Source organism: Limulus polyphemus, unplaced genomic scaffold (assembly GCF_000517525.1).
Source record: "Limulus polyphemus unplaced genomic scaffold, Limulus_polyphemus-2.1.2 Scaffold1042, whole genome shotgun sequence".
In the NCBI taxonomy this organism is placed as follows: Eukaryota; Metazoa; Arthropoda; class Merostomata; order Xiphosura; family Limulidae; genus Limulus; species Limulus polyphemus.
In genome coordinates, this window is record NW_013666652.1 from 23,045 (window position 1) to 35,397 (window position 12,353).

Genomic DNA, 12,353 nt, shown 5'->3' on the forward strand with positions numbered 1-12,353 from the left:
TTAAGAGCTGCATGTGCCCTGAGCAAGAATGTCTTTGATGAAACAAATCTCTAAAGTCTAGTGACATTTTTAGTGTCTTGACAAATCCAAGCCCTCGAAATTTATGGGGGAAACTGCCAGAATTTACCATGGCAATGTTTAATTGACGTTCATGTTGTTGTATTAGCGTAGAAATAACAAGTTGTTGACTAAGGCCATAAGTGGATTGCTGTTAACATTTCTTGTGTTGAGTTCACAAAACCTGAAAAAAGTTTTTTATAATAGATCAATGAAATATAAACATTAACATCTGATGTTTCTTTTTGATACTATATGGTAACATAAGAACATCTGGTTGTTTTACTTTATTCAGTATCTTTACTTTATTCCTATCAGGATGAGGCCATTTTTAAAATCATTTTTACATGCACTACTGAGTTACATTCACAATTTAATTAAACAATTTTACTATCCACGTATGTAAACAAAAATAACATTATAATGAAAGTTACAATTTGAGTTTTTAAGTTATCTAAGTTAATTCCTCTGTTTGAAAAAAAAATGTTTAAAAGATACTTAAACTGTATTTTTTTGTCATGTGATCCATGCACTATGAAATATCTCTACTTTAGCAGGAGCTGAGTGTAACCACATAAGCTTGCCTTATATATGAATGTATGATGACAGTGTAGATCTATGTGCTTTTTGGGCACACAAGATACAAAGTCTTACAACTGTATTCACTGGGAAAGAAAATTTTCCAGCCCTTGACAGGTGCCATGCCACCTTCTATGCTTTGCCGTGAGATTTACAACATACATATACTTAGTTGACAAAAGTGTATATAGTTCTTACAAAGAGCTCAGTTTCCACTATACTCTACCAACAGTTAATTTGAAATTGGTGCGGTTTTCATATTGAAGTAGATGTAACTGCTTGTAGTATTGTTGTCTGCTTGATCAACAATAGCACTTATGTTGGTTTCTTATCTAAGTATGCTATAGTTAGAGAGACAGTTTAAACTTTATTTAGGTTTTACTTTTATATTTTAGTTAATTATTTGTGTTTTAAAGATCATATTTGAATGGCTTAATGATTTTTATAAGTTTAACTTGTCACCTGGATTGTTAGTGGATATTTTTATAGTGACACCATCACTTGCAGTATTTTGCTAACTGCAATAGTTACTGCTAGCCATTGATCAAAATGATCCTTCTTCCTGCCAGTATGCTCTGACCATCAATGACATAACTTACCATGCACTCCGAGATAGCATCAATCAGCCTGCTGCCGCTGACTTCATCATTTCCTTGGTGTGGGGTCTTAACTGGGTACTGACAGCTGGAGCCAGCTGAGCCTGGAACTCGTGATCTGGGCAGGGTCATTACTCCCTGAAGCTGCACTAAGTGCTACCCGCTACCCATATTACAACTATCCAAGTGATCAAAATATTGATATTATGATCTCTGGTTATTTTTTATTAATTCAAGGTTGTTCATCTTAATCAGTTCGTGTCATGACTCACAAAAATAATCAACTAATCAAAAGCTAACCATTTAGGATTTAGTGTGTTTCTGAAATTGAAAATGTTTTCAAAAAAGGATCATGTAAATGTTACATATGGTGTGAGTGCCAGAGTAATGTATCTGCCAAGATTGTAGTAGAAAGAGTCATAAGTGTTTCCAATTGGTTGAATATAATCAATTAATGAGCTTAACAATTAATCGATTATAAAATTCCACTAATCACAGAGCTGTATTGTCAACCTGTAGGTAAGCACTGACAAGTACCTTGTGTTATCATGACCTTTGAAGATTTACATTTTAAGCTATCAGATGATCATAAAACATTACATTGTTTTTTGATATTATAATTTATAGTAAAGGTATTTAATAAGTATGCTTGAGATACTGTTGAAAATGATAATGCTAGATTTTTGTTTGTAAAGCTTTTTAATTAATTATTCTTACCAAGTTTTAAAGTATGCATAAATAGAGTAGTTACTGTAGAAATGCCCTATTTAGAACTCCAGTTTCTGTTTGTATAAAGTATGTTGTTACTTGTAAGTATTAAACATAAAATCCTACCTGGTTATGACAAATGAAATGCATTTGTGAAATAACTTCCCAATATCTTAAATTAGCTTTTCTTAGCTGGAAATTTAAAAGATGTATAACACTATATATGTCAGTTGGACATATTAATCTATAGGAAATTATAATGGCTGAGATCCCCTGACAGTGATTGTTAAGTTTTTTAGTTGTTATAAAGATTACCAAAATAATATTTGAAAAAAAGGAAAAAGTTACCTCAAATAATAGCAATTATATGTTATTTAGATATACTGTTATTGTGAATTGCAAGTTATAAAGTTTTTATAAACAATTCTTAGATACATGAATCAAGTGGATGCTGTGCTTCTTTCCTATCCTGATGTTTTACACTTGGGAGCACTGCCCTACATGGTTGGAAAGTGTGGCTTGAATTGTCCGATATATGCTACTATTCCTGTGTACAAAATGGGACAGATGTTTATGTATGATTTGTTTCAGGTGTGTGGAATGTGTAAATAAGGTAACCATGCATTTACATTTACCATTGTTAGCACTAAATTAATACCAACTGACCGATGAAATTTTATGTTAGATTGTTGAGATATCTCAAGCCAACCTTCATTGTTGCTGTCCTAGTTTATGAAACTTAATAAGCTGTTAGATTAGTGTTTTTGAGTTAATATTCTAATAACCCATGAGTGAAAGCAAAAGAGAACACATTATAATATGGCAAACATATTAAATCTGCTATATACAGTGCCAGTGAGACTTTTCACCCAATATCAAGGCTCATCAGGCCAGCTGAGATGTATTATTTGTCTAGATGCTACATACATTTATCAATTTTCATGAATGACAACAGTTAGGGTATGAATCAGATTAAGCAAGTGAATTGTAATTATTATTAGTTTTGCTTAAGTCATATCACTAATAAGGTTTTTTAGGTAAGAATTGGTAATACAACCTTATTTATTTTAACATAGTTTAGGAGAAATTCAGGATTTTTTTAAATATTGCCTTATAAAATTAAGAACTTAAAACTTGTATATTATTAAGATATAGATTATTAGCTAAGGTTTTATGCTATACTAATTGGTATAACATAAACAAAAAGTAATTTAATAAAACTTTGAATGTAAGACACTAAAACCTTGTTTCGTGTGCAGTGAACTATACCCGTGGCAATGAGGATAATTAAATTTTGAATATAACTAAAATGTTGTGACATGCCCTTTTTGACCTGTTTGTAGAGAGAGGGTTAATCTTAGTTTGCTTTTGAAATCAACTAGTTCAGCTTTTAGATCAGTACTAAAGTGGTCCAAACACATGTGACTGTTCCTATTGAGTGGAGAAAATTTGTCTGCTCTTTTGCATCTATCAACACAAGTTCTAGCAACTGTTCATCTTTCACCTGAAATTATGAAAACTAATGTTACAGTTATTATCACAACTTGGACAAATAGCCACAGCACATCTGTGAAGACCTGTCATAGTAATATCTTTCTGTTAACAAAGGCAAAAGAGAAAAGTTAAATTTGTTGAAGAAATTGTTTGTAACTTGAGAGGAACTTTTCTAAAGACATGTATTAGAAAAATATGTTATTTTTATTTTTTCAACTATTTCTACTAAATATTCCTTATTTAGTGTAGTTATTTGCACTCACATTCTGAGTAGTTCAAGTGCAAGGTGATTTTCATGTTTAGTATAAAAATACTTATTTTTCATTTGCATAACCACTAAAACCTAAATGAATATCAAAATTTTTTTCAAGATAAATGTTTATATTATCATTTTCTCTATCTTATCACTAACTGTAGCTATTATCATCAATATACAGTGCAATGAAATGTTTAAAATTAACAAATAGAAATATGTACATACTTTTGAACTCTTCATCAAATAATCTTAAAATATCTTCTTTTGGTTATGTTTCTAATTTCAAGTTATTACTTTTTCACTTGTAGCTTATTTTGGATATTTTATTTTCCTTTTCTGACCTTAACAGTTTATTACTTTTTATGGATACATGCCAACGGATGCCCTTGGGGCATAGTACAGTATCTTTGTGAGATATGCACAACTTCAGAAACATTTTTTGCAGTCATGTAGTAAGTTAACCCTTGCAAACCAGAGCACAGTTTGGATTATATTAATTAATGATTAAATATTTCAAATAAGAATTTTAAAACATAAATAATGTGTAATTAACTAAAATATCAAAGTAAAACCTATGTATCTAGTCGAGAGACAGTGCTAAAGAGAATGAAATCAGTAAACAATGCTTTGGCTGTTTGACGTACTTGATAAGGAATATTGAGCACTGGTTTTAAAATAACATTTGGGAGATTTAGTTTAAAATGAGCTCTTTCTATTGATTATAAACATGTCACTAAGTATATGTTGCTTGAAATAAAATATCCAAATAAAAAAAATATGGGCAAAACTACTATCATTGGAGTGAAGAAATGTATTTTTTTCTGATCTCTGACTTGATGATGGAATTTAAGAACGAGTAAACAGTGCTGTACGGTTAAATACAGCCTAGACATACATGTGCATTGTAAATGAACTGTTGATTGCACGTGCATCATGTGACAACAAACCTGAAGTTTAAGTAATTTTATTTGAAAATTTCTTTTGAAATAAACGAATTCAAACTTATATAAAGCTTTGAATTATAAAGTACATGATGATGCTAATTTCATTAGAATACATTCATAGTAATGTTGTTGAATTAAATTTTTTATGCAGCACTGTAAAATCTTGTGACTTGTGCAGAAAGGAGTATAATGATTGCAGTTGAAGTGGAAGGGTTAAAGAGAAAAAATATTAATTTCTTATGTGTACCTATTTTTTTCTGCTGTTTTCTCTAACGTGCATAAGAAGTCTCATTCTTTGAGAGCTGCAGTGTTTTTCCCCTTATTATTCAGGATTCAAAAAGTTAACAGAGCTCATGCAAACACTTTTTTTGTAAATTGAGACACATCTACACTAGTGACAGAGAAGCTGATGTTGTGGGGGTAGAATTGACTTGATATTCTTTGTTTAGAAAGTGTAACATAAAGTAAAAAATCAAACAAACATGGTGTGTGGATAGGGGAATGGAGCAAATTATGCCATGTGGAAACAAATGGATTATTATTTGACTAGTTTTATGAAGCTTGAAAAAAAAAATACTTACTTGCCCAGTCTAGCTTGACTTGGTAAATGTTGAAAGCATATTTAATATAAATGAAAATGTGTTTATGAAGTGGAGAGAACCATTGACTGAATACAATCATAGTTCTGTGAATTGCAAATAATATTACAAGGCCGAATGACAACAAACCAGAAAATGTTCAAATAGCAAAATTAATGTGTTCAGCAACCTCATGCTCAATAAACACTCTCTCTGGAACATTGTTTTGTTACAAAGACACAAACCTACTATTTTCATCCTCACCCTGTCAGTTGGAAGAAGGTGTCTTTGCAGAAGATCAGGGTAAGTTTTAGGGGAGGAAGACATTTTTTTTGCAAAAGTACAAATTCATATTGCCTAATTAGTAAAGCCAATGAAAAATGTTTGTGAAGTCATTCAAGAGAAAAAAATTAACTGTGGTATAAGTAATGTTTGATACAGATAAAACCAATTTAGATGAGTTGCTGAAGTGATAAGAGGCTTTTAATCCATTCACTGCGGCTGGGACGTATATTTCCTAGTGCATCCACCTCCTCACACTGCAACTGGGACAAATGTTTTCCATTGTCAACGCTGTTTACACCGTCCTTTGCTGAGTCCAGGTTCATCATCTTGTCTATTATCATTAGCTGGAGAGCTAGCATCCTCATATCTCATTGCCTATTCATCATCACACATTTGAACACCACTTGTCTCACTTTCGCTATCTTCTGAGCTATCTGACTCAAGCGCATCAAACATATTTACATAGTAATTAGGGTTACTACTCACCACTCTAGCAATGCGGGCATGGTCAGCAAGCAGTTGTCGTACATTCCGCTTAGGCATCTTGTTATTTACTGAAGAGCTGAGTAGAAAACATTGAGGGAAACCATATATCAACATTAGACAGGATGCCAATAAATACTTTCCAACTCATTTTACATATGTCATGCATGGTCATTTTGAATGACAATGGAAAAAATTTGTCCCAGTCGCACTGATAAATATATGTTCCAGCTGCAGTGAAAGGGTTAATGAGAGAAAAAGACAGTTGATGAGTTGTCAATCTTGAGTTGGATAAAAAGGAGCAAGAAATAATAATGTTTGTTTCATATGTATGTTTTCTTAATTTCATTATTTCTGTAACTTTCACACTAGCAAGAAATATTTTGTTATAATTTTATATATATATATTCCATATGTATATTTTTTCATGTAAACAAAGAACCAGGTAGGCCATGCTTCTTGTATTCATCCTATTTTAAAATCGTAGTTTTGTTGCCATTATTCTATCTGTGCCTCCAAGTTCTATATTTTAAAAACAATTTGAACTAAATAGAAACTGCAGGAAATAGAGTGAGTTCCAAAAAAAAAAGGAAAAAGAGGAGAAATTGTGTATAAATGAACAAAAGAATTAGTTTTATAAGTTGAATTACCTTTAAGAAACTCCCGTAAGTTTTTCATGATGGGCAGAAAAGCTGTCTTAAGTAACTGTTTCATTTTTGTGAATTTATGTAGGAAAGATACAATTATCTGTTGTTAATATATGTTATGATCATATAATTGAACATTTATTTAAGTGTGTACCTTTATTGAAGTATCATTACTTGGGTTACTTAATTTTCTTTCTACTAGAAATGGTGTGTATTTTCATTATGACATGTTTTAAGCAAATTACAAACCACCCATTTTTTCTAGAAAGTTTTTTTTCTCACCAGTTTTTTTTTTCTTTTTCAGTCTCGACACAATAGTGAGAATTTTGAATTGTTTACTTTAGATGATGTTGATGCCGCTTTTGATAAAATAATTCAGTTGAAATATAACCAGTCTATCAGTTTAAAAGGTGAGGTGTTTGCTGTAAAAGTATCTTAATTTTTACATGTAGGCTAAAACTTTACACTGGTTTGGAATAAGAAAAACTAGAAATACTAGTTAGCAGAAACTTATTATTTACAATATTAAATCATTTGGTTTATTAAGTTAAATTATCTTAAAATAATTAAACACAAATGCATATAATTGTTAACTTAAAAATTGTTTTCCACAAATGCTGTAATATTTCACCATTTTACATGTAGACTTAAACCTTGAACTGGTTTGAGTGAAGAAACATGGAAAATTGCAGTTGCAAGAAGACATTATTATTTATTGTAATAAATAATATAATTTGATTTACTGAGTTAAATTCTCATAAAGTAATTAAACAAGCACAAATAAACAGTTAAGTAATTTAAAAGTCAGTTGTGGCCTGGAGGTGAAAGCACTCGACTCGCAATCTGAGAGTCATGGGTTCAAATCCCTGTCACTGAGCATGCCTGCACTTTCAGGCATGAGGGTGTAATAATGTGATGGTCAATCCCATTATTTGTTGTAAAAGAGTAGCCCAAGAGTTGTTGGTATTGAATAGATGCTTTCCCTGTAGCCTAGGGATGGCTAGGACAGATAGCCCTTGTGTAGCTTTATGTGAAATTCAAAACAAACCAAAGCCACAATTGTAATATTTCACCATTAAGTTATTTCAGTGAATTCTCAGTTTCAACTTAATCTTTCATTTATTTTATATAATTCCATTATTTTTTCTGAAACTTTAGGCAGGATTAAATCTTGAATCTTTACTTCTTGTAGTTATTCCTTTGTAAAACTAAGTACATTGTTCAATATACACCAAATAATGTCGATATTTCAACTTTTAAGTTATAACTATTGGACTTGTACAGTTAAGCAAAAAGGTTAAGTTCACATCCAATTTTTATATGAATGAAAAACTTCTCTGACTGATATTTATATTTGATCATTAGAACTCTGCTCACTTTCCACTAAGACTTGTACTTCTTAGAGACTATGCTGGCTCTGCAGTATTTCACAGTACCTGCACACAAATGTTCAAAATATCACAGAAAGGTGACATTAATTTCTACTTTCACTTCTGAACATGGTGGACTTGTATAATGTCAGTTTACTCAAAGGAGGTTATATGACTGACAGCTCATACTGTGTGATAGATTTGTATAATGCTAACTGAGATCATTTAATTCTAGTCATATAAATATTGAAGGATAAATATTAGTCTAACTGATATGATAAAGAAAGATTCTGTTTGGAACTTAAATGGAAAAATTCAGCATCAACTTAATCATCCAGCAATGTTTTACATTAGGCAAAGGTCAAGGAATCTCAGTGACACCACTTGCTGCAGGTCACATGATCGGTGGAACAATTTGGAGAATAATTAAAGATGGTGAAGAGGACATTGTCTATGCTGTTGATTTCAACCATAAAAAGGAACGACATTTAAATGGCTGTGTTCTTGAAAGTGTAACTCGCCCTTCATTACTCATAACTGATGCTTATAATGCTGCTTACAACCAAGCACGTAGAAGACAAAGGGATGAACAGTTAATGAGTGAGTTTTTTTTAACTTTACTGGAGAATTTAAATATTAGAAAGTAAAAGGTATTAGGATAGTGAGAAGTATTTCAGAGATAGAATAAAGTATGGTTTTTTGGAATAAGTTGAGAAATTGTACTTTGAAGTTTTATTCAGTAGAAAATATACACAAACAAAGAGGTTGATGAATTTATAATGAAAAATATATATATATATATATGAAGTTGATTCTGCTCTTATTTTTTAAGTTTAACGTGCTTCTGTTAGTATAAGCTGCTTTTTTTAACCCTTTTGCAATGGGTACCCCTTTAAACACTTTTCTGCACTAGCCACTGTGTTACATTCATAATTTAATTATACACCTTTATTATCAATGTATTGAATGAAATTGTCATTATAATGTATGTTATGATTTGATGTTTTATGTCATCTAAGGTTTAAGTCCTTTATTTCAAAAGGAACCTTTAAAAATACATAACTTCTGTATCTTTAATAATACAATGGCAGTTGTGTAGAGGCATGTCTAAACTCTAAAATGGTTACATAGCCTTTTGACTTGTACATTTCAAAGTTTTTGAATGAATACAGCTGAAACAATTAATAAATTTTGTCAACACCTGACAAGTGCCACACCCACCTTCAACAGATTTGTTTTAGCTTTGTGGCCTACATGTAGATGTTACATACACGTGTATAGTCATTAGAAATAGCTCATTTTACACTATAATCTAGCAATTGTAGTATTGTTAGCTGATTGATTGACTATAGCACTTACAGTTGTTTCTTACCTAAATATGTTATAATTAATGATAGTTTTAATTGTATTTAGATTTTATATTATATTTTAGCTAATTATGTGTTAGTTATGCTTTAAAATGCATAATTGAAAAGTTTAGACATTTTTTAAATATGCATCTTACTTTGCGTCAGCTCTCAAGGCTTATGATATTACGTGGTACACCAAAAATTTTGCCGAAAGGTTGTGCATGTCTACAAAGACACTGTAATATGCCTCAAGGGCACCGTTGACTTGTGTTGAAATGAATAATAAGTGGTAAAGGACAAGAAAGGAAAATAAAACATTAAATATTAACTATATGTGAAAAATAAAAGATCTGAAATTATGAATTTAACAAATAGAAAATCTTTGAAGATATTCTACAAAAAACTGAAAGGTACGTGTTTTTTGTATTTCCTAATTTTAATTATTTCATTGCATTGTACATTGATAATAATAGCTAGAGTTAGTGATATCATGGAGAAAATGGTAAATAAAGTATATATATATTTACCTTGCAAAAACTTATTTTTTTAGGAGGTTTTATAGATTATGCAAATGAAATATGAAAACTAAGATGAAGAAAAATATCTTATACTTAAAATGAAAATCACCTTGCAGTCAATTTGTTAATAGTAACTACTGTATATAAATAACATATTTCATTCTTTGTTTACAAGACACTTATGATCATTAAGAAAATCTTACCAGTCTTTTAGAGAATACGTTAAGAGAACTCAAAGTTATCGTGTGTGTGTATTACATGAGCCCAAAGTGATAGGGTTAAAATATTCTAATACCAAGGTTGACCTTACCTTTTTTATGACTACACATGCCTTCTAGACTTTAGACTTTTTTATGATGTTCTAAAAATTATTTTCTGCTACATAATGTTTGAAATTAGTGTTAACATTGTTTTTGTTTGTGTGTCTTAAACAGCTAACATACTTCAAACATTGAGGAACAGTGGGAATGTGTTAATTGCAGTAGACACAGCTGGGAGAGTGCTTGAACTTGCGCATATGCTGGTATGTAGGTTTTTTTATTGTTGTTATTGTTTTCAGTATATTTCTGTTTAATTTTGGCTTGAAGAACTGTGTGTTTTCAACAATTCTCTTCTGAGTCTGTGATACCACTTTTATTACATTTTTATTATGAGGTTTTAGTAAGTTCCATTTAAAATTTAATTAAACTACATTTTTATCATGATATGAATAAATCTGTCATGAAAACATAGCTAATAATCCAAATTGTAATAGTATACAAGTTTTAAGTTCTTCATTCTATATGGCAATATTAAAGAAAATCCTGAATATCCCCTTATATGATAATTGTGACATTTTCTCTCTAAGTATCCCCTCTTCTCTAATGTATTTACCACCCCTCCAAGAAGTATGAAATTTAACATAAATTACTTATTATAATGTTATCATTGTTTAGACAAAGCATACTTTTTATAGCCTTCAATCTTATTTGGTTACAGAGCCATGGAATAGAAAATAAGACCCTTCTTGCCATGCCCACCTCTCATATCCTTTCTTTCAGAAATTGCCAATAATTCTCTCTGACATTTAATACTATGTTATTTATAACCAATAGAAAGCCAAGAGTTTAATCTATTAAGTGATGTATTATATTATGTTGTTTTTTGTACAGAGAATTCTCAGTCATGCATTCAGTTCAAACTTTATTTCCATGGGAAACACAGTAATGAATTTAGCTGAATATTCAACAGATCTTGTCGCATAGTTAGAAACCAGGAAAATTGTGATAGTTATGGGAAATTGTTTGCTTTTTGCATGTGATTATTCTGTGTTATTCAATGCATCATTTAATTAAATAAAAAATTATTTAGTGCAGTAGTATCATTAGTATAAAAAAAGTAAGGCTAAGTGTCATTGACAGTCAAAGGGATAAAAAAAGAAGACCAAGGTAAGTATGTTATTTCTTGTTTTTTATGTGTATCCTTTATTTATTATAATAAATGTAATTAAAATGTAAAAATTGGAAACTTCAGTTTCGGTAAGGTAAAATAAAGAATGATAATGTTTCATGAAGTATGTGCTTGCAAGTAATCTGTGCATTACATAATTTGATACTGTAACGTGAGCTGCACGTTCACCACATGATTTACAACTTATTTGGCATGAATATTAGTTACACATAATTCAAAAGACAATAAAACAATAAAATTTAAGTATAAATAGATGTATACTGTTATGCGTTTAAAGCTATTTAGGATGAACAAATGTAGTTTCCTGATACAATTTGAAGTCATTCTAGAAATAAAAAAGGGTAATTTAGATTTATATCATTTTTTTTTTTGTGGTTACGAGGTTGGTCAAATTGACCAACCTTGTATAGTGTTTGGGTGGAGAAAATTACAGATAAAATACAAAGTTTTACTGAAAAAAAATTAAAATTTGTCTAGCAGGTCTTAGATATTACACATATGAATTTGAGATGAAGAAGAGTATTTTTAATCTTAACATGAAAACCACTGCACTTGGACAAGTAAAAACCCCAAAAAACTTGATATATTCATGGACAAGTATGTAGTAAAAATACGTCATTTAATAATTGATTTTTTTGTGTACAATAGACTTGTAATGTGTATAGCAAGTCTGCCAAATTTTGTAAAGATACACATTCTGTTTTAACCCTATCACCCCAGGTACCCTTCACTGCACATGACATAAGGTTTTAATGTCTTACATTCAAAATTTTATTGAACTACTTTTTCTTTATATTACACCAATTAGAATAGCATGAAATCTTAGCTAATAATCCATATTTTAATAGCATACAAGTTTTAAGTTCTTAATTCTACAAGGAAATATTTTAAAAAATCCTGAATTTCTACTAGTGTGACCTATGTGACACATTTTTTCTTAGCATGTCATCATCCCTATTTTATCCATCACCCCTGAAAAAGTACGAAATGAAAATCAAGATACTCTATAAAATTGTTATTGCTCAAACAGACCATAATTT

General features: G+C 30.4%; 1 protein-coding gene across 6 annotated transcripts in view; it reads left to right on the plus strand.

The window, feature by feature from the left end:
- Positions 1-12,353, plus strand: part of LOC106461842 (cleavage and polyadenylation specificity factor subunit 2-like) — a 63,964-nt gene that overhangs the window by 15,309 nt on the left and 36,302 nt on the right. For 5 of the 6 annotated variants that reach the window (XM_022388916.1, XM_013921703.2, XM_013921701.2 and 2 more), the window contains exons 3-6: positions 2,372-2,531; positions 6,932-7,037; positions 8,352-8,597; positions 10,299-10,387. In XM_022388916.1, the coding sequence (XP_022244624.1) occupies positions 2,372-2,531; positions 6,932-7,037; positions 8,352-8,597; positions 10,299-10,387 (601 nt within the window). Of the gene's footprint in view, positions 1-2,371; positions 2,554-6,931; positions 7,038-8,351; positions 8,598-10,298; positions 10,388-12,353 lie in introns of those variants that run through there. The other variant, XM_022388915.1, reaches the window with a different exon arrangement.